This window comes from Haliaeetus albicilla, chromosome 19, assembly GCF_947461875.1.
Source record: "Haliaeetus albicilla chromosome 19, bHalAlb1.1, whole genome shotgun sequence".
In the NCBI taxonomy this organism is placed as follows: Eukaryota; Metazoa; Chordata; class Aves; order Accipitriformes; family Accipitridae; genus Haliaeetus; species Haliaeetus albicilla.
In genome coordinates, this window is record NC_091501.1 from 258,857 (window position 1) to 284,719 (window position 25,863).

The following is a 25,863-nucleotide window of genomic DNA, read 5'->3' on the forward strand; positions in this document are numbered from 1 at the left end:
TCAAAGTTGGCTCTGCTTTCAGCAGGGGTCCCTTCCAACCTAAGTTAATCTGCGACTGTAATACCTATTACACAACTGTAGGAGAATTTGCAGTGCTTACAAAAGAAGGTGGATAGAGTAGAATCACGCAGAGGTCTGTAAGCTTTAAGTGAAACGTGAGTGGGTTTTAGTATTGATGAATTCAGTACGAATTATACCACAAATCATACGGATAATTGACTTTCTCCAAAGCGTGAGTATACAAGTGAGAAGAAATACGTAGAATTAAAGCAGGGACAAAGGGAGAACTATTTACAACCACCTGGTTGTGGATGGAGACAGCTGCTATTCTTGATTTTCTTAGACAGAAGCCAACACTAAAACCGCAGTATGATGCTCGCTTTGCCATCATCAGTATGCTGCATCCCTTTATTTATGGTTACCTTTTGCATTATGCCTTCTGTCCTGGGCCGGACCATGGAAGAAGAGGCACTAGACTACTTTTTCCTGTTGTCTTCAGATTATTGCTTTTCTAAACAGTGTGGGGATCCAGTTTTTATCTTCTCTTTGCTCTGTATTGTTACATAGAACATGCTCGTTTCCTCCCCATGAGCTTTTTCTCTTCAGGTTTGATTCCTGGCTTGTTCTGCACTTTCACTCGCTGTTCTTTGACAGTAATTACATGCTGCTTTGCCCTAACTTGATTTGGCCTCCATTCTTGTTTCTAGCCTCTCATTAAACAAAGTCAATAAATTTCATTTGGTTTTCATTGAGCTGTGCCTGCATGCTTGTTCTGATGCAACTGCTGAATTTCTTATCTCTGATAATTGCAAGGTTTCTTTCAGGATCTCCACCACTGTTTGGATTCTACTTGCAATGTGGCTGTGCTTTCATATGTCTTGTAGTTCACTGGTATTTTGAATTTGGATTGCTCCAGCCTGATTTTCCCTTTTTCCTGTTTTCAGGGTGTGTCTTTCATTTATGATCCTTGTTCTCCCAATAGCAAATGCCTTCTCTGCAAGTTGTCGAGTTGTCCTCCAGCAATCCTTTTTGTGTTCCTGTACCTGCAGAGGGCGTATGCCCGGCAGAAATGGGCTACACTGATAGGCTCTAATCAAGCTTGACAAATACTACTGGCCCATTATCCACAACATTTTTATATGGGTTTTGCATGTTGTTTGACATCTAGTTCTTTCTTTGCATGGGATCTTAATGACTTTCTGACAATACACTTTGGCCTACCCTTTGTCACTTTCTTCCAACCGTTATGATCATCTCCTTGTCACAAATGGAATTTATTTTTTTTTTCTTCTCTTCCGAACCCTTTAATCTGCCCTTATGGCACTGTACAGGAACATCTCCTTATCTCCCTTGAATCTTGTGTCCTTTCTCTCTACCTCTTTCCTTTAATCACTTGCTCAACTCCTAGCTTTTCTTTTCGCTCATAGTACCTGTAGACACAAGTGTTTCCCTTTTTTTTTTTTTTTTTTTTTTTTTTTTTTGAAAAAGAAGGGTACAAAATGCCTGTGGCCTCTCTTGCCTTGCAACTACCTCTTAATTTCCTTTCCCTTTTTTCATCTCAAAATTCTTTGAGTGCATTGTCTGGGGCTCTTGTCCTCCACTGCAGCTTCGATTGTGCTCTACTACAATTGTAATCAGTGTTTACGGTGATCTCTTCCTAGCTAAGGTTCAGATCCAGTACTTCATTTTCCTTTCCCTGTCAGCTACATTTGTCACTGTCAGCTGTGCTGCTCTTGAAGTGTTATTCCACCTTTGTCTCCCATCTGTGTCCTCTTTTGATTACTTCCTTGCTTTCCACTATTTTGGCAGGGGCTGTTGTTCATTACTCCCAACTTTTTGTGGGGGGTTCACTGAAGTTCTGCTTGTGCTTCCCCTTTATCCTGCAATACCATGCCTTTGGGTATATATCTTTTGGTAATCTGGTCACTTTTTTCCAGAGTCTTGTAGAGCTTCCTTTTTGCTCTAGAGCCATGTTCTTCTGCCACAAACTTAAAAAATGTTCCTGAATTCATGGTGACTTCTCAGGCTCTCACTTCAAAACGTGGCTTTTAATTTACATCATCCTTAATCCATTGTCTGCCATCTTGTTCTGATTTTCTTGTCACTCAGATTCACAATCTCCTAGTTTGATTTTAAAACTATTTCTTCCTCATTCTTCCTACTTAAGGCTGTAAGAAATACTGCTTACTTTCTGTGTATGAGAAGTAATATGTAGCCTTTCAGTGCTCTCCACTGTTCTGTTTGGGTCCATTTTTAATCTAGTTATAAGACTGAATTTTCAGGGACAGGGACCATTTTCCTGTGTGTGCTTTGTTTTGTTATGTCTTATACAACAAACACAGTAACAGGTGTCCTAGCTGAATGCTGGGCTCTTCTGCATTATGTCCACAGAGCAATCCATCTTTCTCTTTCACCTCTGTCACAAATAATGGAATAGGTTTTCTCCTAGGATTATTTTTTCCTTAACCTTTTTATCCTATTGTAGCAAATTGTAGTGCTGTATTCTTCTCTGGAAGCAGTATATCCTCCCCGCTTCAGTTAGGAGATGGTTATGTGCAACACAAAGGTGGTAGCCAGGGTATTCAGAGGTGTACCTGACAGAAGCCATCCCCAGGCAGCGGAAGGGCTGTTGAACTAGACTCTTTTGCCCCGCTGCCTGAGGATAGCCTTCTGGCTCAAGACAGCTGATTTTCTGTGCTTATTGTGTATGCTCTTTCTTTACCTCTCCCTTCCTTGGCAAGTGCATTTTCTTTTTGTTCCCTCCGACATGTAGTTCATCAGTGTTAGTGTCCTGGAAAAGCAGACGTGCAAACCATGAAGCTGCTTGGTAGCAGGAGAGAGTAGATGGATGTGTGTACAAGCATACAGGAATCTAGGTCTTAGATTTGGTCTAGGGTAAGGAAAGACATTCGTTTATGGCATATGAAGGGTCATGAGCCTGGAAGTGAATAATTCATGTAATGCATTCTGTGCAGATGAAATACTGCCATAATTCAAAATCTATGTAAACTGTTTGTAATACCCACAAAGGGCAAATGCGCACCAAATTTAGACTGTATCCGTACCATTGAGTTGAAATATTTTCTTCAGAGATCTGGCTCTATTGATGTTGCTTATGCAGCATTGTTTTGGGTTTGTGTGGCCAGGTTTTGGTAGTGGGTGAGGGGCCGCAGGGCCAGCTCCTGTGAGAAGCTCCTCGAAGCTCCCCGGGCTCCAAGCTGGACCCGCCTCTGGCCCAGGCTGAGCCCCTCAGCAACGGTGGTAGCACCTTGGGAGAACAGATTTCAGAAGGGAAACCTGTAGTGAGTAGTGGGATTGGAATGTGAGATGAACACCTCTGCAGATACTGAGGTTGGTGGAGGAGGAGCAGAGGAGGAGGCGGAGGAAGGGATGCCCCTGCAGCCCATGGAGGGGAGCAGGGGAGCAGATGCCCACCTGCAGCCTGGGGAGGAGCCCACGCAGGAGCAGGGGGATGCCCCCCAAGATGGCCATGACTCCATGGGAAAGCCTGCACTGGAGCAGCCTGTGCCTGAAGGACTGCAGCCTGTGGAAAGGTTCCATGCTGGAGCAATTTGTGAAGGACTGCAGCCTGTGGGAAGGACCCATGCTGGAGAAGTTTGTGGAGGACTGTCTCCCGTGGGAGGGACCCCACGCTGGAACAGGGGAAGAGTGAGTGAGGAGTCCTCGCCCTGAGGAGGAAGGAGTAGCAGAGACAATGTGGGAGGCTATATATGACTATTATTGAATATTAATGAATTAATGAATATTATTGAATATTATATGAATAAATGTCTGTGTCTTACTGCAGTGGTTTTTTAGAACAGCCCCATAGTCCATCTCAAGGAAGGCTTAGAATATATGTGAGATTGCTCAGAGATTGACTTGCACCAGAGGCTCTAGAAGAATTTGAGATGAGAGGTATTATCTTAAAAAGGTTTATCAAACTGTGAAGTGATTCTCCTGAGCTTTGAGCTTTTCCTTAAAATCTGATTTCACCCTAGAGAGAAAATGGTGTAAATGTATCCTCTTATCCAGCTGGCTTCCAGAGTGCTAGAATCTGCCCTTGTCACAGGCAAAAAGGTGTTCCTTTTACTCTGGCCATTCTGGAAGGCTTCTGGGTTCTGAGAATGTGAATAGTTAATCAGATTAATTCGGCTGCTTCAGATGCAGAATGGCTTAATCCTTCTCCTTATTTTGAGGTTCAAATTAGATATCCCAGCAGATGGAGCTACCTGCTAAGTAGTCTGTCTTTCTCTGTTAGGCTGATTGTTAAACCATAGTAAGAGTGCTAACTGCCCTTCTTCCAGTTAGACATTCTTGGTTCCAAGGCTAACAAAATCTTGAACTGAAAAAATGCCATCTGCCTAGTGCTGGATGATTCTGTTGCCTATAAAATGCTTGTTTTCAAATATTGAAGGTGGCCAGACACCCAGTTTTGGACTAGGTAAAGCAGATTACAAGTGATTTGAGATAAGATACTTGCCTTATGATGCTAAGAATCTTAGAGCAGGTATTCCTGCAGCAGGTTTGAAAATATATCCATATTCTTCCTTTGGAAATTTTTTGGTCTCTCTTCTTACAGTCATGTCAACCATTTCTTTGCATTTATAGTTTTGGAAAACTAACACTTGCATGCAGTTTGCTATAAATACCTTTAAGGAAACAGTTCCCTACCTTGTTTATCTTCTCATTGTTTTCCTGTTCATGAGAAACTCATTTTCATGCAAGATGAAATCTTGGTTACCTTTGAAACTGGCAAAATTATGGAGTCACTTTGGTAGTTGTCAGCAGACTTAGTGTTCGAAAGAACTGATGGTCTTTATTCTCAGTATTAAATTTAGGAGGCTGTAAGTGAAGAGCAGAACAATGCAGAGAACATTCTTTGTGTTAGGTTGAGTTGCAGAATCCGAGAAGATAGTTCTACTATTGTTTTCTAAAAAGCTGTTCACTAGGAGGTAGTATGCTGTTTCTTAGAATTTTTTTATAAAACACCTTTTTTTCCAAGACAAGAGGCTCTGGCCTAGCACAGGTATTACTTCTGGGTTTGCTTTTGTTTTGTTTTCTTCTCTCCCCCTCCCCTTGTTAGAATTGACCTTGCTGAAGGTAAATGTAGCTCTTGTTTCTGCTGACAGTACTCTGTGAAAGGAAAACTAGTTTATCCCCCTTTTAAAGATCTCTTTTAAAAGGTCTAAAGAATTTAATGCTTTTCTCATCAATCTCTGCTTCGTTCCCAGCTTGAGAAATATTTTAATCCTCATACATGGAAAGAAGTCCTTCGAACCTGTTTCCTATGTTGCTTCTGATTACAAGGATCATCTTGGGTTTCAGTCAGGAGAACTTCAGAGTAACAAGCGGTGAAGGGTAAAATCTGCCCATGATCTACCGTATAATGGAAGGAGATTCTGGGTTTTCTGTCACCAGTCTGGAATTTTGTCTGTCCAACTCTCCATGGATTATCTTTCAAAGCCTGCTACTTACCTGAAGAGGAGAAATCTACCTGCTTTAGGACTGTTAACAAGCCTGTTCAGAAGGTCAGACTGACTTCGGAGAAAGTTCTTAAAAACCACATATGGGCTTATAGAAGTTCGGAACCTAAATGCATGTCTCTCTCTTCTTCGCAAATTTATACTCAGATATTTGAATTTTTGATTACTGTTGGGCAGTGGCAGCCTTCTGGCTCATGTTGAGTGTGCCTGTGTTAGTTGGTAGGACTGGAGTTAGGTTTACACATACTATCCAGATTTCATGGTGAGCAACTTCTGGTTTGACACAGAGAAGTTTTTCTTGACCACTTAAGACTCCTTATAGTTGATCTCCCACAGTATCTTATCTGTGGAAATCTGTACCATAGAAGAAGTAAGGATTGCCTATCTATAATATTTTGTTTACTCTGTTGCTTTCATAGAACCGTTTTCTTTTGTTTACCTCTACCATTCTGGAGCCTAGCGGTAAATTGGGTAAAGAAAGGTGCCTAGAGGGATCACTAGGAATTAAGCTACTTATATTCTCAGATTGGGGTAGTCAAAGCCTAACAAAAATGCTCCCACACTCTATAAGTAATTGCTTTTAAAAGGTTCCTGACTGTGTGGCTAATCAAATGCCTAAGCTAAGGAATCAGTATGAACTGAGAATATTGGTGGAAGGTTAGCCACCTCTGGGAAAACAAAGCAAAATAGCTTCTAGCCCCAGAAACTTGAGTAGTGTAGCACCATGAGCCTAAAGGCGTCACTTTATTCTGAATGTCTCCTTTGGCATAGGTGTGCTTTGTTATCCCTAAGCCATGCTGGGAGTGAGTTGCTGTCAAGAGGAGTGATCCTACTTCATCCTCTTTGCAAGCTGCTTGCTCCCACTGTTTCTCTTGTGCTAGATCTACCAACTGTGCATTTGCGAAGTGCATTGATTTTTAGCTAGCTAATCAATCAGAAAACTAGCTTGGAGTGGGGGGATCTTTGTGCCAGGTTAGCCATCTGAAACCACTTACTCTCTGAACTGTGTTTGCTGCATCTGACAGGGGAGGGCCCTTTCCACTGGTAATTATAACCATTAGATCAAGTTAGCTGTAACACAAAATTGTGCCCAGGTGACACCACTGCTTGAAAGTGGTTTAGGCCCATGGTGCTACTCTTTCTAAGTGTTGGGAGATAAATGCTGACCTTTTACTCATTATCCTTCTTTTTAAAGAAGAAAAATGTGCAGAACCTGACTCCTCCCATACCCACCTGCCCTCCCCCTGCCAAAAAAAAAAAAAAAAGCCCCTCAAGTGAAGTTCTGCATCAGGTCAGGGTTCAGCTGAAATAACAATCTGCTGCTTCAAGACCATAAGCCTGACAAGCACAGGAAGGGAAAACCTGTGTTTCTTACACCCAGACCTGTAACAGTAGGGAGAAATTTCCAGAGTAGGAAGAAGTGACACTGGAGCTTGTTAATTTTTCACTGTGGGGAAAGGGAAACCAGTAACGAATTTAAAACCTGCCTGTTAGCAGTGGTTGAAAAAAAGGGGTGTATTGAGAACATTGCTTATTTTTATCTCTGGCAACAGCTTTTAGTATGCTTTAACCCCTCAAGTGAGGAGTGCCACAGAGTGTCGAGGCATCTTCCACAGTTACCCTTAGAGTGGTTGATTTCTTGGTTTTCATTGATGGACTGTGTCCAAACACCTAGTTGCCTGAGCCGGAAACGTGCTTGCTCTTTCTTGAAGACCGTCCTTAGTACAATTAATTTAATATTCATTTTCATTGCTTGGGAAATTGCAGCATCTTTAGTATTCTTCTGCAGTGTTACAAAAATAAGTAAGCATGAAATTTTGGGTGGAGAAGAAATTCTGAAAGACAGGCTGAATAATGAACTTCAGATTTGGTTTTGTTAGAAAGGCGTTGTCATCTGCTGTGCTACTGAAACTCTCTGTGCTGTCGTGACTCCTGGTCTGTAAGAGTGTGCTGCCACAGAGATGAGAACCTGCTAGGAGCCCCTGTTGTATCTCAGTTCATTGCTTTCCTCTGGTAGGGACCTAGAAGCATGAATGGCTAGTGCTACAGCACTTTGTAGCTTACAGCAGTTCTGTATATTGCTATCAACAAGCCTCAGATGCCGAAGAGGTGAGCAGACAGAATCCACACCTACATTTCTGATGCATATATTTCAATATCTTGTGTGATTGGAAGCCATTAATTACATTTGTGAAATGAAGCTGGCTTTCCTTGGCTTTATTGTGAGTAGAAATCAGGTAAAACTGGTGCAGCATGTTGATGATCATGGATTGTAGATGGCAGGAAGTACAGTTTAGTTGAGGTCTTAAACATTAAATATGATATTGGGAAAAGAGGAAAGACTTTTTCCAGCGTCAGCCTTTTGTATGGGGGCAGAGAGAAGATGAAGTGTAGGCAGGGAATTAATTTCTGTGCATCTTTACTAGCAGACTCCTTTGCCGTTAGTTTATCCCAAAGTATGGGCATTACGTCAGCGCTTGCGTGTGGTTTTATATTTTACTGTTTGTCTACCGTGTGGAGTGAGGAAAGCGGAAAACAGATTTACTGACAATAGAGTGTTGGGAAAGAACAAAATGTTTAACCACTTGCATTAGTTGTAGCCAGGAGCACTGGAAGGCAACTTGTATGTATAAAGGAGCTTACTCATGCCACAGTTGTGGCCTTTCCATAAAGCATCAGGGATCCTCAAAATCTATGTACAGTTTTCATTTAAAAATACATTTAAGTAACTTTAATTTCTAAGAAGCTCTTCCAAATGTCAAGGGGGCCTTCTCTGTGCAGGAGATTTCTAAACAAAGCTTTAGAGCTTTTTGTCTGGCTATCCACAAGCTCACACAATCCTTTTTTGTAAGATTTAAGTTGCCTGTTAGTGTAGAGATGCCAAACTCTTGCTAAATTCTCATAGCAAGTGAATACAATCCATTTATGTATCATTTTAGCCTGAATCTTTTTAAGCTGTGCTGGCAGAAAGGTTGTTAAGATTCCCCAAAATAGGGGATGAGAGTTGTTGTGCTGTTTGTGTTTTGTTAACTTAAACTGAACTCATTTTTTTTAACTTGGACTAATTCCAGATGCTAGTCATTTGATCTGTATCCCCTTAACTTCATTAGAAAAATGTTACTACCAAATAAGTGGTGAAGGGCATTCAGGAACTTCAGAAGTCTATTCTGCTCCATGCCTCTGTGTTTAAAAAGCCCTGTATTTGATTACAACTAGGGAAAAATGCAAACCTTAAAAAAATATTTTCCCTGATTTTGAAAAAATATTTCTTCTTAATCTCTCTTTGTGTGTTCAGTTTGATAAGAGCTTAATTTATGGAGGTAGGAATTCATAACTTTCTGTTATATAATATTGTATGGATTATTAGAATTATGTTCTATCATTTGTAAGACTTTTTAAATAAAAAAATTTACAGTCTCTGTTTTATTTTTAAAATAAACGTTAGCCTGAATCCTTTGATCACTGAATAAGCAAAAACAACACTTCAGCTATACTAATGTTCTACCATTCATAATAAAGGAAAGCTCTTCAAACACTGCGATGCAAACCAGGTTCATAAAAAGCTATATAAGCATAGTGTTTTGTGCAGTAGCCAGGCTGGGGTAGGAATGGTGCAGGCAAAACTGAGATGCTTACTGATGGTGGTGTGAGATTTTTTAAAAATACAATATAGAAAGCAATTTTTAAACTTTTTTCTTTTCAAGAGTAAATTTTCATCTGTCTGCTCATTATAAACCTAGTTATATAACTCCAATATCTTTTTTTTTTAATTAGAGAAATATGTTCTGAAAGAGGTTAGATTAATTTCCTTAGATTTAGACGAGTAAAAATAAAACTGAAGTATGATGAGTATTCATGTAATAATTTTAGAAACTACAGCAAAATTAAAACTCGTTTTTTTGCCTTGGAGAATGTTACTCTGCAGAGACAAGAACTGGAGAGAAGAGGTTCTGTCTGTGCTGCACATTTTGCCTGAGGTTATGGAAGAAGCCAGGAATGGAGTTTGAGTTCCCTGAATCTTAAACCCATCCTTTTCAGCTAATCTAAAGTGTGCTACTCTTACACTGTTGTGCTCTGGGTAGTTTTTCTTTCTTGGCAGAGGAAATATTTTTCAAACAATTTCATACACTTAGCTGGACTCTGTGTGAAGTATAGGATAGTCTTCATGGATGGAGCACTTTGGAAAAAAGTTATTAATGAACCTTCATTGTTATGGATTGGATCTCAGCCAGCTGCTTAGTGATTAAAGTTTAATTGCATGATGATTAGCTTTCATTAGTAAGCAATTAGCATTTAACAGCAGTCTTGTATTGCTAAAGCTATGGACGAGCATAAGTGGCTTGAGCCATGTTGGGAATGTATGTAGCTGGAGATGTGGGCACAAAGTTGTTTGGGGAATATGGGGATGTGAATTCTGATGTTAGTTGCCTTCAACAGCTCATTCCTACTGCAGCATTGAGCCAGGAAGCGAGATAGGGGTGGGAAATGGAGCATATGGCCAACACAGCACAGCCTGGGCATAGGGCACAGAGACTGGCTCTGGGTTAGCCCTCATGGAGGGAGCTATCAAAAATAATAGTCTTCCTCAAAGGGCCCTTTGAAGTTCCAAGTTGCTCTTACAGTAATGCTGGTTTTCACGGTCTTAGCCCACTCCTTGCCACAACTGAAACTCTTTCTCTCTCTTTCTCTCCCTGAACTTGATGAAATTCTCTTTTTTTTACTGTGATAGCAGTCCTTGATTGCCTTGTGCCATGGTGGGTAAGTTAGGGGAAAGATGAGTGCAGGGCAAGGGCTGGGGGAAGTGAAATAGATGAGGTAGTAAGATGAGGGTGGAGGGAGGTAGGAATATAGGAAAAGGTCAAGGCTCCTTTGCTGTTAAAGGTGCAAAAGAGCAAAGTGTGTCCTCTGTAAGCCACTTCTGCTCCACTGAGGAGTCTGTTGTGAAGATGAAATATGGTGCTAATTTCTAGGCTAAGATAGGGTTGTGAGAAGCTATTCTTCTCCCTCACACCTCCCCTTCTGCCAGCACTACTGCTCTGTGACTGAACCAAGTCAGGTAGCTGATCTGGCCTGTAAATTCTCCCCACCCCTCACCCCCCTGATTTTTATCCAGCTAATTTTTTGGCTGGACCGGCTTTCTTGACTCTTAGTGTCAATACCAATACAGGGAAATGCCCCAGCTAGGGATAGGAGGGGGCAGCAGGTTGTGCAAGTACAAACTGATGTCTTAAAATGATCTGGAAGTGAGTGGACTGGTCAAGACCATAACTTTGGATAGAAAGTTTTTCCAGAGTGATATTACTAATTACACAAACTAGTAAATTCAATAAAAGGTATATTTGAAAATTTGTCTAAGGTGGTTCTCAAATGTATATAGCTTTGCAGCATTTATTACTGATGTCAAGTGCAACCACCTAGTTGTCTAGACATATGAAAAGGTAGGGGGTTTTCCTTTTTATTATTATGACTACTACTACTATTATTATTATTATTATTGCATGATCTAGAACCACTAGAGACTGTATGCTCCCTCCCCTCCTCTGGCCTAACTTGCCAGACAGAGTAACCTAAAGCAGGCATTTCTCTTCAGTTAAAAGGACTCAAATAGCTGCAGTTTCTTTTGAGAAATTCTAGCACTGCTCAAGGCATGACTTGAATCATGTAGATCTACTTAAGTTGTCTTCAGACTTGCTGAGCTGTTGGTAAAAGTAGACATAGCAGTGTAGGATTTAGCGTAAAATACCAACCCTACTCAAGACAAAGACCGTGGTGAGTGGCAAAGCCCGCCCAGGCCTCTGTGCACTGCTGCTGCACTGCTTGTCAGCACCTGAGCTACCAGTGGTAAAAATAGATTGCGTATGTCTTCCTGAGGTCTGGTTGCACAACCGATTGTAGCATAAATATATATAAGTCTTATCTCAACTAGCTAATTGTTGTCTGTGTCCTAAGCTTTCCTTCTGTTTGAGAAAATACTAAAGATTGATGTTAAAAATCGGTTGTGCAGTCTTCACTTACTAATGATTTTTTATTATTATTTTTTCTGTTTCTAGCTCCTTGCATGTTTTGTTTTGATTTATGCTTAGGTCCTTTAGTTCTAACTCAAGCTGTATGTTTGTCTTTTTCTCATGGTTTATCATTTCACAATACGTGGTGGTGTTGGTACTTTGCACTATAGTGCTGTTACCTGCAACTTTTCTTGAACGTTTGACTCCTTTGTTCTTACTGAGAACTCATGCTTGCTAAGTTTCAGAAAGTTACTGTTGGTTAAAGGAGACTGTCCAGCTTCATAAAAAACTTACTACTAAGGGAGGGGAAAAAGGAGGAGGGTGTCCTGGCATGAATTTCTGAAATGAGGACTTTCTCTAAAGGGCACTGCTGCTCAATGTGAAACTTAAAAGGAACGTAAAAGGGGGGGTGGACATGGGGGGGGGGGGGGGGGAGGGGAGGGAGATGACACTGTACTTGAGTTCAGGTTTGAGAGCTGTGAACCTTTCAGACTTTGTGCCTGCACTGTCAAAAATTCCCTCTGTGGCCTTTGACAACTCAGTTAATTATTCTGTAAAGCAGGCTTTAAAACCACTTATTTTGTGACCATTAAGACAAATTTGTAGGGTGCTTTGAAAATTAAAAGTACAGTATGTGCTTAAATTGTCAGATGTTCTTAATTAAATTGGAAGATTAGGGAGCTGATACAAGGTTGCATGTTTCAGTTCCATAGATGTAATGGGAGGAAGTTAAGTTTAAATTTTGTTCATGTATTATTTAGAGTCAGGTCCACAGAAGATAATAAAAATGCTTTGTTATGTGTTCATCTGATGTTAGCTTTCTCTTTTCTTGTAGAAAGTTAAAATGCTGAAGATCCTAACTTGAATGCACTGGTACCATTGTAAATTCATTATTATATTTAATTGTTAAGTGTTTTCTGGGGGAATAACTCTTCAAGTTTAAATTTAATCACTAAAATTTCAAGGTTGACACAATGCATAACCTATGCTTTCCAGGAAACCAACAATTTTTTTTAGATGTTAACTTTAGGAAATTGTTTAGGTTAGATTAGAAAAATTCCAATACCACATTATAGGTACATAAAACTATTTTCTGATGTTCTAATGCAGTCTTAACTCCTATACTTAAATTTAATTATTCCTTCTTTGAAGTGTCACACTGTTGCTGGGGAGAATAAGGATTCTTTACTGATGCCACATGGTACTATTCCTCTAAGCAGGAATCTGCAGAGGCAGTTCCTGGGGAACAGGAGTTTTGAATAGTTACCAATAAATTCAGTTTTCTGGACAAATAGCTTCAAGGATAATGCCAAAAGAAGAATTTTCCGTTCTGAGTCTCTGAAGCTGTCTAACAAAGACAGCTTTACTGCTGACTTACACTTCTGCTTTTGGGCTAGTGCTTTCAGAAGGTGGAGGAATAAGTGAGAATAGGGTGTGGCTGTGTCAAATAAATCAAAACCAAAAATGCCTATATCCTTCAATTTTTGCCTCAGGTGAAAAAAGATTGAAATTTCTCTTTGCTCTTGCAGTGACTTATTTCTAGTAGTCTATGGCTCATACCAGTCCTTTATATCTTAGTGTAGACTGATCTAGATTTATAAAAACTGAAGATGTGGCTTCCAAATTGTTAGATAATATTATTTCCTTTACCACAGTTCAGCAGTGTTCTGAGCCCAAAAGATCTTCATTACTTTTTTTCCCTCCAGATCTGGGGTGAACCACACAGTTCCTTAATCCTTAGACAGAGGAAGTTCTTCCCCCAGGAGAACAACATTAAGTCTGTCCTTTAAGGAAACTACTGACACTATCTCAGCTGCTTTGTAATATCCAGCTGGAATGCCATCCGGCCTTGGACTTCTGCTGCTATTTATATCTGCTGCCGCTTCTAAACTGCTGCTAGCTCAAATGAAGTTTTCCTGTGTCGTGTGTCTCTGGCAAGCCTACTGACCCTAGATATTTTTAAATAAATTCGGTTTAGAATTCATGAAAAATAGCTATTATTGTAATGGGCAGTTTAAGCAGCACATATATCATTATGGTTTGTGGTTTTTTTCCTGATCCTTATTGAATAGTGAAATAACAGATCCCTCTTTAAACCCATTCAAATTTTTGGCCAGCAAATGTTATTTTACATAGAGCACCTCCTCTGTATCTGAGGTAATTTTCATCAATGTGTGTTACTAATTTGTTTAGTTTTCCTCAGCTGTGATTCATTATTTATTGCTGTAGTTCATGAGCTTGTATCTTTAAAAAAAATTATTTTTTTTTAAATACTGATGTGTTACTTGACAGCTTATCACTAGAGAGAGAGATGTATTGACTTACAGGCATTTCTCCTTCCGCAAGCACTGCACTTTTACCTCTTCTCTTGGATTCATTTCACCTGCTGTTGTTGCTCGTCTTTGGCTGCTTTTCCTGGGTGGTAGCAACAGCCAGCAGTGACCTCAGGAATACTTGTGTGCACTTTGCGACTCCTTACTATAGCTCTGCCGCCAACCACTGCTTCAGTGGCCTTCTGGAGGAGCTGTCTTCTTCTTGTCATTCTCTCTTTAACAGTATTGAGTAGTATTTTTATTTGCTACCCTTTTTCTGGAGAGACGAGTTGTTCATTTTCCAGTAAGATGAGCACTGTACCTTTTTCACCTAGCCTTACTTGCAGTGGAATGTATTTTGACTGCACAATAGGAGCAGCTCTTTAGACCTTAATTTAAGAATTGGTGTTCTTATTAATGAGTAAATGTCCATTTGGAATACTGTTGCCAAAAATTTTTTTCTAAACTATCACTTTTCACATACCTACTTCTTTCACATTTGTCTGCCATCTTCCTCTTTTCTTATGCCTCAAACATAAGTTACTTGTCATTATTTTATCTGCCTTCATCCTGCTTCTTTTTCTTCTTTCAGTTTCAAGAACTTATGATCTACTTCCAATCAGTGCATCCTGGCTAATTTTATAATTTCCTAAATGAAGTGCCTCGCTTTCCAAACCTGAACGTTTACCTTTGTTTTCCTTCACCCATTTCTTCAAAGCCCTTCTTGTCTGGGATTTCTACTGAACAACTGGATATGCTTAGCCTGCTGCTGTGATGGACTTTGCCCAACACTGCTGGCTCAGTCTCACCATTCCTATTTCATCCCTTTGCATCCACCAACGCTTTGTTCTGTATTACCAAAGTATCTTGCACAGTGTGAGTGGGTTTATGACGAGGACTTGCACAGATTATTAGAAATAATGACAAATGGTTTATTTCTATTGGGTTACAAGTCTTTGAGTTGTTGGCAGGGGTGGACTTGTGCTGCACCCTTTTTCCTGCCAAGTTGCGTAAGTATTTAATATCTTGTAAAAATCTTTCCAATTTACAGTTTGCCTTGCTCAAAAGCATTTCCTTATTTTTAAGCCTTTACAAAGGTTTTGTTTCTGCCGAATCCACTGCCCCTAATAACGTAGTGATTGTGTCCTTAATGAGCTAGATGTTTTTTTTTTCTTTGAGCCTTTTCGTAAATACTAAGCATCATCTCCTTTGTTTCTTTGACTAGAGAAAAATTGTTTCTGCAGTTTGCCTCTTGAAAACAAATTCCTTGAGTTTATTGCATTTTCTTGTTTATGTCAGTTTTTTTCCTTTTTTATGTCACTCCAGTCATTAATACCCAGAAGTATTGCTTTATAGGGGAGAGCTTTTGGTAATTATTTAATTTCTCAAAAACCTCTTCCCTTACGGCAGTGATGTTGCTTTGTTTTAAGGCAGCTGCATGCTGTTGTTTTATATTGTACCTGGTAGACCTTGCACTAAATAGAAATTCACCATATATTTGGGTATTTCCTGTAATCAGTACCCAGGATGGTTGGGAAAGAAATCTAGTACTGGCAGAAAATCCAGCTGAAGTGAATGCTCACTCTTGCTGACTGTGCTGTTCCTACAACTCTGTATGTCCTTATCACATAATCACTGCTTGAAAATTCGAATTTCTTTTTCCTCTTTTAAGTCTGCTCTTCTATCTTTCAGACCTTTTTGTAACTAAATTGCACTTATTGTTGCACGTTTAATTCCCCAAATGATAGCCAAGATAACATAAACTCTATAATTTTTTCTGCTAGACTTGCATACTTTAGCAAAATCAAATCCCTGTACTTAAAAGTGGTTGTCTGAAATGTTTCTCTCATTCAGGGTGGCTCTTTGTCATCAAAGGAAACAAGATTTACGCATTTCTTGTCTTCTTGGACTTGGTAGTCTACATATTACTTTAATGTTCCTTTTAAAATATGAAATGGTTATGAAAGTGTGTACTTAGCCTGCTTAATTTGAAATTAAACATGCTTTTTCATTACCATTTAAAGTTACTGGGTTTTGTTAATTTTGCTAAATCTGTTTTAGTCAGTCATCGGTTTACTCTTGAAGTATCTAACCTCTATTCTGGTTCAGTTATGCTTGGTTCTTACTTCATCTGTGTTTTTTTCTCTTTCCATTGTTTGAGAGGTGGGGAGGGTTCATCCTCCGCTATGACTTTCTCAGATTTTCACCAGTCTCATCTCCTAGAGTATGATCATACACATCTAAGCCTTTGATCACTCCACCGAGTGAATGAAACACTTAGCCTTGTATGGAATAGTGAACGTTAATTTATTGCTTAAATCAAATTTTAACCCTTTTATATAGTGTTACAGTTTAGCTTAGCCTTCCTATTATGGAGGTAAGACTAAAGAGTCTGAAAAACTTGTAACCTAACAGTGTAATTTCTGGGTGCCTACATTCTTTTTAATGATCATGGGGTGTTTTTGTTGTTAATTGTGGAATTTCACAGTCAGATCTCTTGGTCTACAAAAGAACTGCCATTCCAGGCAGGTGCAAAAGTATGTTTTGTTGTGGTGTCCTGCCTCCAGCAACAGCCAGGAGCAGTTATCTTCGGAGACCTGTAGTAAGCTAGGCATGTACAGAGTGCTGCTTGGATATTTTCTCCCTCTATTCAGCAACTGGAAGTTTTAGAGTAGTCTCTTTCGTATCACTGTGTTTAACAAGCAGTGGCATACCTACCTATCCTTGATGAATTTGTCAAACCTGTTTTTGAACTCGCTTATCTTTTGGCCAGTGCAGCATTCTTTGGCAATGACTTTCATAGTTTAATTATTTGTTGTGTGAAAAAAAGCGGATTTATTTTAAATTTAAACCTGTTACTTGCTCTTCCTTCTTGGAAACGGCTAAGAATCATTCCCTTATGCACACCATATTTGATTCTGTAGATCTCAATCCCCCTTCAGTTACCTTTTTTCCAGAATACTTAGTCTTTTCTCATATGGAAGCTTTTTATGTTCCTAGTTATCTGTGTGGTCTCTCTGTTTGGGTTTTTTTTTCTGATCTGTTGTATTCCTTTATTAATAGGGTGACCAGGACCACACACCTGATAAAGATGTCAGGATACTACAAGAGTAACATAGATATAATGAAGATTTGGGTTTCATTATCGATTTCCTAATAACTTCTTACGTTTGGGCTGTCTTTTTTTGTGGTTGCAGGGACTGCATGATGCTTCTGTCCAGGATGACTACTAATACCTTCCCATGAGTAGTAAAAGCTAATTTAGAGTCTGTCATGATGTATACGCATAGGTGAAAATATTTTCTCCATGTGTATCACTTTGTACTTAACAACATTAATTTTAATCTTCATTTTATCATATAGTTATCCAGGATTGTGATACTGGTTTGCAGCTCTACCATCAGTTTGAGATCTGATTACCTTGGATAATTTTACAAACTTCACAGGTTTTCACACCTTATTGTTCACCCCCCTTTTCGAGAGTCTCTATAAGTACAGTTGAATAGCTTAAGTGTCTGCAAACCGTTCCTTATCAAAACTAACCATTTATTTCTGGTTTTGTTACTTTCTCTTTTTCCTTTGAGTTGAGGGAAATAGAATGCTCTGTTCTTCATTTCAAGTGCTTCTGTTGTACTTTAATCAGTTTTGTATGTATTGAATAGGATTTCCCTTTTTAATGATATTTTTCAGTTCTTGTATTTCTCTGTTGTGGGTTTGGTTTTTTTTTTTTTTCTTCCATGCCATCCATTTTGGGCTGCAGCTTCCCTTTGTGCTTCAGCAGCTTGTGCAGCACTGCAGTTCTGACTTTTTACTGTGTTTCCTAATGCAGCTTTATTAGTATAGCATCTTCCAGATCATTGATTTGTCTGTTTGCTGAAATCTTGGAATCTAAATTTGTCCTTAGTTTCTTGACTTGAAGATAGCTGCCCAATTTTACTTCAGTGACTATTTTCCTTTATTATTACTTGATTTGCTTGCTGCAGGAGTATATCGTCACTGGCAAGAGATATCTTTTAATAATGCACGTTTAAAGGATTTTTATCTTTTTAATTATGGGGTTCATTTTTCTGATATTCTATGCCTGGTTTTTGGAGAACTTAAGTTGTTTGACAGGAAATGGAAACTAATAATTCTGTATCCTTCAGTACTGGTTGTTATCTCTAGTCCCAGTCACACAAGCAATTTTTTTTTCATTAACCAGTATCTGCACATTGGAGTCAAAGTGCTGTTTTCCTCTCCTGTTTCCTAAAAATGTCTGCCCACCCTGCTCTTTTTTCATCTCAATCCCTTTTTGCAGCAGTCTTACAAAATCATTTATTCCTTTCTCCTATAACCAACAGTACAAATATTTTTTTAGTTTTCCTTGTAGCTTGTTGGAGTAAGTTGTCTCTCTGCATTCCGCTTTCCAGGAAAGAGAATGCGGCTGCCTGCTGCTTCTGTTGCCCTTTCGCCTGGATATTAAATCTGAGCCTCTGCCTAGCCTGCCAACTGTTTAATCAGAAATAGTCAGAAGGCCCTCCTTCCTAATATTGCAGCTGACTCTGAAATCCTCATTATCTTACATCTGCATTTGTGCAGCGCAGTTATACAGAAGCAATTATTTTCCTAAAAGCTTATAATTTAAACAGATGAAGGAGAAAGTATGAAAAATGCATATAACGTGAAGTGAAGACTTATACCTGTATAATTAATGCCACATATATTTCATTTCTTGCTTGCTTTTCTTTTTTAGGAACCTTTAGTTGTTGCTTTCCATTTTATTCCGTTTATGCATTCTTGACACTGGTATGCAAGAAGGGGAAAAACAAGGAGATACCTAGAAAGCAAAGCAAAGGAAAAACTGGTGCTTGGAAGAGAGGAAGTTAGAATGAGGCCTGAGTGTGGGGCGCAGGTGAGCAAACTGAAAGAAGCAACCGATCAGCAAGAAAAGACTGTTTGAATTATAGACAGTAGAAAATATGATACAGTTGCATCTGTTGTGAATGTCCTCGTTTAAACTGCTTTGGTAATTGTTCCACAAGAAAGATTGTGGAGGAATCATCTGAAAACACCTTATATTAGTGTTAGGCAGAAGCAATTAGTTTCTGCTTCTAAGCAACTGTTCCTGCTGCTGTCCAGAATATGTTGGAAGGGCTAGTCTGGCAGCTCCCATCCTCCCACCAGAAAAACCCTGTCCACTGCGGGATTCCAGTACTCGTAGACAAAGACATTATCTCTGTCAGTGCAAAACCAAAGAGAAAAGTCAAGGTGTGTGTATTACTTGGGCAGCTTGGGGTACTTCTTTTCACAAGCCGAAGCTTGTGCTTGGTTGGGGAGGAGGAAGGTGGGTAGCTCAGGACATGTTTATGTTATAATACCTATGTGGATTTGGGGTACAAATCTGGGGGAGGCAAAAAAGGTACCCAAATCCCACACTCGTATTTATTACATTTAGAGCAGTGTGCTCTCAGAAGAGTTTACTCTTGTAGTAATGAAGGAATACAAATTGCAGAGGAAAATAACCCTTAAAGCAAAAGTAATATAGCTAGTGGATGGTTTAGTATTTTGAATGAATCAGACCAGCTCTGCTGCTGCTGTGATAGCTGTCCCCCGACTGTTCACAGTTCCAGGTTGGGTGTTACTTCATTTTGGTAGACAGAGAATGATGAGCTGTAGCGAGGAAGAAATGGGCTGCTAATAGCGTGGAGAGGTAGAGACAATGTATCTGGCTTTAATACTATTGATAATTTAGTTCAAGGGATGGAGTGTCTCTTCTAAATGGCACTTTTCAGTCTCTCCAGCCTATTCTAAGTGAGATATATGTGCCTTGTGGCCAGAGATGAATTGTGGAGATAGGACCTCTGAATCAATCTTTGCTGTGTGGTTTTGTTTTGGTTTTTTTTTCTTTTTTTCTTTTTTTTCTTTTTTCTTTTTTTTCTTTTTTCTTTTTTTTCTTTTTTCTTTTTTTTCTTTTTTTTCTTTTTTTTTCTTTTTTTTCTTTTTTTTTCTTTTTTTTTCTTTTTTCTTCTTTTTTTTTCTTTTTAATTTAAGCCAGGAATTGGTTAGATGCCTGGCAATGATTACTATCCATTGGCACCTCCCATTGGGAGCACACTACAAGTACCAGCCTTCAGCTCTTTCAAGCAGGGGAGGTTAAGCAGGCTGCTTACTGAGCAAAAGGAATTTCTCTTCCCATGAGAGCTCGAGTGCTGTTTCCCTGGCTAAGAATGCTATAATTCCTTTACAAGTGACAAGCAGGCTGCTACCATCTGCTGGTGAATGGCTGCAGGATGGTAGAGTTTGGGTGAAAATTTGCTCATGAACCAAAAAGAACGATTAGTGGTCATTAAGCCCAATTCATACATTTCTTGTATGAAGTTCTGTGATTTTATTTTGGTTTTAGAATGTTTTCTAATTGTACTGTACATCTTTTATTTTCTTTTTGTTTTGAAACATAAATATGTAAGTGTCCTAACCAAAGCCACAAAAATTACCAGCAGGAACTATGCATCTTTTTATCTTTTAAGGCACAGCAGTGATGTCTTGCAAAAGACTGACACCATCCTGAAATTTTTTAATCACTTTATTCTGTCTCTATAGAAACACTTTGGATATATTTGGAAACCACATGGCATTACATGATGATAGTCTTTTTCAAAGATTGATAGACTCGTAAGTTGTTTTAGAACCATACAGCTTTGTAGGGTGTCTGCTTTGTTCAGGCACTCTGTGGTGCGTCAAGAAGGAAGAACTCAAAAGAGAAGAGTAGTTATTGCGTATGTGGTTCCCCCAGCTTCCCCTGAAAGAAGCAGATGGTCGGGGGTCCCAGGAGGTAGAAGAAATGGGGCCATTAGACTGTCAGTGGCTTGTGAAAAGCAGAAGCATCTGCCAGAATGGAGACTTGTTCAGCAGCAGGGGAGCCAGCAGCAGCAGATGATCTCTGCCTTGAGCAGTCAATGGTATAGTAGTCCACTGGGGAATTGCTGTTGTGGGCGTAGCTGCAGGTAGCCTTGGTAATAATCTGGTTGGTCTGGCAGACTAAAAAGAGGGGAAATAAAGGCTTGATGCTCATGCTCTGGCATCTTAACTACCCACTTTTCCTGTTAATCAGTCCTAACTACAACCGATTTGAAAGTACTCCATACCCATTCTCAGGCAAACGCTACAGGCACACTTAAAATTCCTCAAAATGCCTGTCGTGTTTCTGCTGCAAGTTTCAGAATATCAAGATGAACCGCGCTAGATGCTGCAAAGAATAAGTTCAAAGACGAAATCAACATTTGGAAAAGTATCACAAATTTTGCTAGGGGTCATCTTGTTTTCGGTTGTATCACACAACCCACTCTGTTAAGACATGCGTTTTTAGTGTTAAATATTTTACACAGCTGCAGTTTAATGTCTGCTCCTGTAGTTCTTATGCTCTTATTGATTGCTCTGTACAGGACACAGTGTTCCAGGGAAGAATGACCTCTTCTGTTGCAACAATGTGATGGTACTTCAAAGACGAGATAAAGTGGGGAGAACAGAATGCCTCAGAGGAACAAAACTAAAAATTCGTATCTGTGTTCAAAAAGAATATTCAATTTGGGTTCTGTCCTGTTAGAATAATTAATCTCAGTCAGCCACATCTAAAAGTGAGAATAAAGCATACAGGTAAAGAGCTCTGGTTCAGAACTCCTCAAGCTGCACTTTGTGAATAATTGGCATAGGTGAATCTGGGACTATTGCTGGTACATAATATTCTTCTAGGGTTGACTTCATAGCCAGGAAAAGACATTTTCTGTACATGAAACTGGGTTTTACTCCCATGAGAGAGTAAATTGCATTGCAGTTTGGCTAGAGCCTGTATGTTTTGGTATGCGTTTAAATATTGGTTTAGATTTTTTTTTTTTTCCCCCACTTTGGAAACTAGCATTCATGTTCAGATAGGCAAAAATAAGCTGCTTGAGTGTCTCTTTCTAGGCCTCAAGGACACTTTCTTTACATCATAAATACTGCAATAGTTTGTCGTGGTACACATTCACTGCTTAGAAGATAGACACGATTAATAGGGAGTGCTGAAGATCAGGCTCAGGATGCTTTGGCATAACCGAAAAGAGAAGGCAGTATTCAAGACTGCAGTTGTAGATGTCATGAGAACTGACGTCTCACAAGCTTTTCTGTTAGCTGCATCTGCTTTGATTTGAAGAGGGCCACCTGGTTTATGGCTGGAGCTAGTTTTGCTTTCATCTTAATTCAGTCATTTAAATACAAACTATAGTCATCTCTGCATAGCATAGAATAGTAGGAAGAGCAATAAGTGTCGGATATTCTCAGTGTTTTTTGAAATATTGTAATCAAAACCCCGTTCACTATGCAGAGTGAGGAATTTCGCTGTGGCTGTTATCTTTGGCCACGTTTATTCTGCAGACCTCTGCTGCAACATCTATGTTAATCAGGGGTGTGAAGGACTGTGGTCTAGCTGATGCAGCTATCTTGGCATATGAGCCTTCCCCGTATGGTAAAAAAAACAAACAAACAAACGTTTTTGTCCAGTGCCAGGTGCACTGCTGGTTCAAGCACATCTGTTCCGTGTGCTGTACAGGTGTAGCTTGCTGACAATGTTAATAGAGCACATGTAGTTTGACTTTAGCTTTTCCAATAGAAAAAGAGGTTTTTAGATCATGTCATCATCTCTCTGTATGCAGTCAGTGACCAAAGGCAACTCCTCATAGCCTGAATTCAAGGTGAGTTGTAATAGTTACACGAGGCCTTATTGTGGTGTTAGTTGTGTTTACCAGCAAAACCAAAATTCCTGTGTTTCTCAGGTATGACTCCAAAGCTATTGTAGGTCATCCTTTCTTTTTCTGCCAGTAGTCTATTTGTGTTTTAATTTTTAAATAGTAGCAGTCTCTTAGCCTTCAGTGGATTCTGCCAGATGTGGCTTGTTTTCTTTTTAGAAGGGAAAAATGTCAACCTGTCAGAAATCAGCTTTCATCAGAATCTTGAAAATAATGAAAATCACTTGCTGTATACATTGAAGAAATAAAATTGCTGTCTGAATGAGATGCACTGTAGGCCTACTTCCTTAGGTCATTCCTTAAGTCATTCAGGATGAAGTGAATGAGTGAGTGGCTTTCATTCTGCTGCATTCACATCTGTCTGATAATATGGTTAAATACATCATTGACCATTTGAGATAATAGGATTTAAGTAATGAAAATTGAATGTGGTCATCAGATGAGTCTTAACTACTTTGAAAATAAATGTATGAGCATCCTTGTAGCACTGCAAGTGTTTCTTTTGGAGATGTGCCATTTCTGCGATGGTGAGGTGTTTTCCCTTGATGGCATATTCTCCTGCTCCAGATAAACCTTTTTTGATCACCTGTGAAAAAGTGTTCAACTTGGCCTTGATCTTCTTGGACTGCTAGTGATAATGAAAATGAGGTAACCAAATTACTTTTACGCTAACGGTGTCTTCTAAATCATTCTTTGTCACGCTAATCCTCATTTTAAAACTGCCATAGATTCAAAAAGCTCTTTTCCTCCAATATTAACACTGATGTCATTGTCAGGTACTGAAACATGGGCCAGTGAAACGGATTTGAGTAGTATTTCAAGTTCTTTCTGAATAGTTGGTTTGAACATTTGGTATCTCTTGTCTGGTTAGCACAGCTGAAAAGTTTGTTGTTTGAAAGACCTCATGTTGTTACCTATTTAAAAGGCCTTTACTTGTATCTCGTGAAAAGATACAGTGTAACATTGTGATACTCAAGAAATTTGTTCTGGAATGTGGTTGATAAAATTCCCAGGAAAATACAGATACTTGGAAGGGTGATTGCAGTCTTCATTGCCATTTCTTGGTTTCCCTTTCAGAAATGTTCCCATTGCCAGGAACCAGGAGCCACCTTAGGCTGCTACAACAAAGGCTGCTCCTTCCGATACCATTACCCATGTGCCATCGATGCAGGTAAGAAGAAATGACATGCTAACTATATTTCATGTTTATTCAAAACATATGACACTAAGTAATTCCAAGGTACTCTACAAATTCATTTCCTCTCAATTTTTCGCCTACTATGAAGATACAGTAATAAAAATGGTGAGAAATGGCATCAAATAAACCCTGTACAATAACATGTTGGGACAAGATGGAACTTGTAATGAAGAAGAATCTACCTGAAAGTGCAGAAAAAGCTCATTTTGGGGAATGCAGCTACTGTGACTGAAATTTGGCTGCAACATGAGAACTGACCACTCTTCTCCTCCAAAAAATAGAAACCCTTTGTTAAAAGGGTGCACGTAACCAGAAAGGTGTTTCCTCTTTCAGGGTTACGCTCCTGTGGATAGTCATAATAATGATTTCAAGTGTTTGTCGAATCATCAGTACCACTTGCAGCACAACCTTCCGTCTCCCTCCTTAGAAGCATTTCAGCCAGTCTCTTGAGTAGGTCCAGTTTTCATCACTGGACAAGCTAATGGTTTGGATGGTGTTATCTCCAGCTCTGAGCCTGGGGTTGTGAGTTGGCATTTTGTGTACAACAGGCAAAGTTTTTCATGGAGATAAACTTTATTCTTGGGTAAAAAAATCCCAGCTGAGAATGAATAAGGTCCCACTCTTCCAGTCCTTTGTAACTCACTTCTCCTGTCATACAAAACTTAGTCTGATAACAAGCAGGTAAGGATTCAAGATTACAACTCTTGACTGGCAAATAATTGCAAGCTTCCTGTTTGTTATCCCACTTCTACAGCAGCCCACTTGTTTCACTGCCTATTTTATGCTTGTTTTTGAAGGTAGGTATGCTGATTTCTGAGTTACTGCATTGCACCTCTCACTGTGAAATCCCACCCTATTGGAGCACCGCATTTTATTCTAATAGAAATGTTTTTAATGAAATTAATATTGCAGTGAAATACTCCTAGTACCACAGTACAGATGGAGAATCCTTGATTTTACATGAAATAAGTTCTTAAATATTAATCAGGTTGCAAAAATAACACACTCAAAAAAATGCCAGAAATAAGGGTGTCCATTTAAGTTTAATTTTGGTCTCTTACGAATGTATCTTCGTAATTGCCTAACCAAAGACTGACATCTTTTTCCATAAGGCCTTACCTCAGCCTGTAGGATGAAAGGGTACTCATTCATGAACATACATTGTCCTCACTGATTCTGTATTTCACTCACTGCATATGACTCAGTCTCGGTTCTGAAAGTAGAACTGTGAAATTTTCTGTGATGTTCATCTCTGTCATGCCTAAGAGTTTCGTGAACATGAACGACTTTTTTTTTTTTTTTTTTTTACAGTACATTTGAGAGACAGAATCATCAGATTTGTGTTCATATTGTGTTTACTAATTTGTTTCTGTTTTGTATTGTCATGGTATTTTCAATACCATGAAAAAAACAAAATAAATTATAGTGAATGTTCCCAATAGTTTGGGGTGCTTAATTGGTATTCTTGTGTTACTAGATATAGTATGTAGCATTTTCTATGTTCTAAATACAGGTATCAAAATCAAGATACTGTCATTTTTCTTCAGATATACCTTCCTCATTAACTCTGCTCCTCTTCAGCAAATGCAGTAGGATCCTCCAGATGACAAATATACTGAACAATCATGACTGATTAGCAAGAGCAGTTCTGTGTCATGCACAGAAGATGCAGTGTCCTGTACAAAAACTAGTATATAATCATACTATTTCGTCCATATTAAATGTAATACAATATGTCTACCATATAATATATAGAAGTGGGCTACATTAAATTTGGCTTTTCCTCTCATTTGTCTTGACTTTGCAACCTTTGAGGTTTTTTTAGAGTAGTTTTTTGTGTTCAAGTTCCAAGGCTATGCTTGCTTCATTTTCTTTTAATTTTGTTATGAGACATCACGTTGTCATCTGACCATCTGTCAGAGTGCACTGTTCCAAGCTAATTTCCTTCCTTTGAGTAATACGGCAGTAATAAATTGGAGGAGCTGCATAGAGATGGGATACTTGGACTGTGAGTTTCACAAACATATTTAAATAATAGCAGAGGAGTTGGTAAAACTGGTGAATCTCTGGTTTCACTCCAGGAAGAGTATGATTTAGTGAGAA

General features: G+C 39.1%; 1 protein-coding gene across 9 annotated transcripts in view; it reads left to right on the forward strand.

Moving 5' to 3' along the window:
- TCF20 (transcription factor 20) overlaps nucleotides 1–25,863 on the forward strand; it is a 132,113-nt gene that overhangs the window by 93,199 nt on the left and 13,051 nt on the right. For 7 of the 9 annotated variants that reach the window (XM_069807077.1, XM_069807073.1, XM_069807075.1 and 4 more), the window contains one exon: nucleotides 23,640–23,733. In XM_069807077.1, the coding sequence (XP_069663178.1) occupies nucleotides 23,640–23,733 (94 nt within the window). Of the gene's footprint in view, nucleotides 1–5,234; nucleotides 5,532–18,535; nucleotides 18,695–23,639; nucleotides 23,734–25,863 lie in introns of those variants that run through there. The other 2 variants (XR_011328795.1, XR_011328796.1) reach the window with 2 other exon arrangements.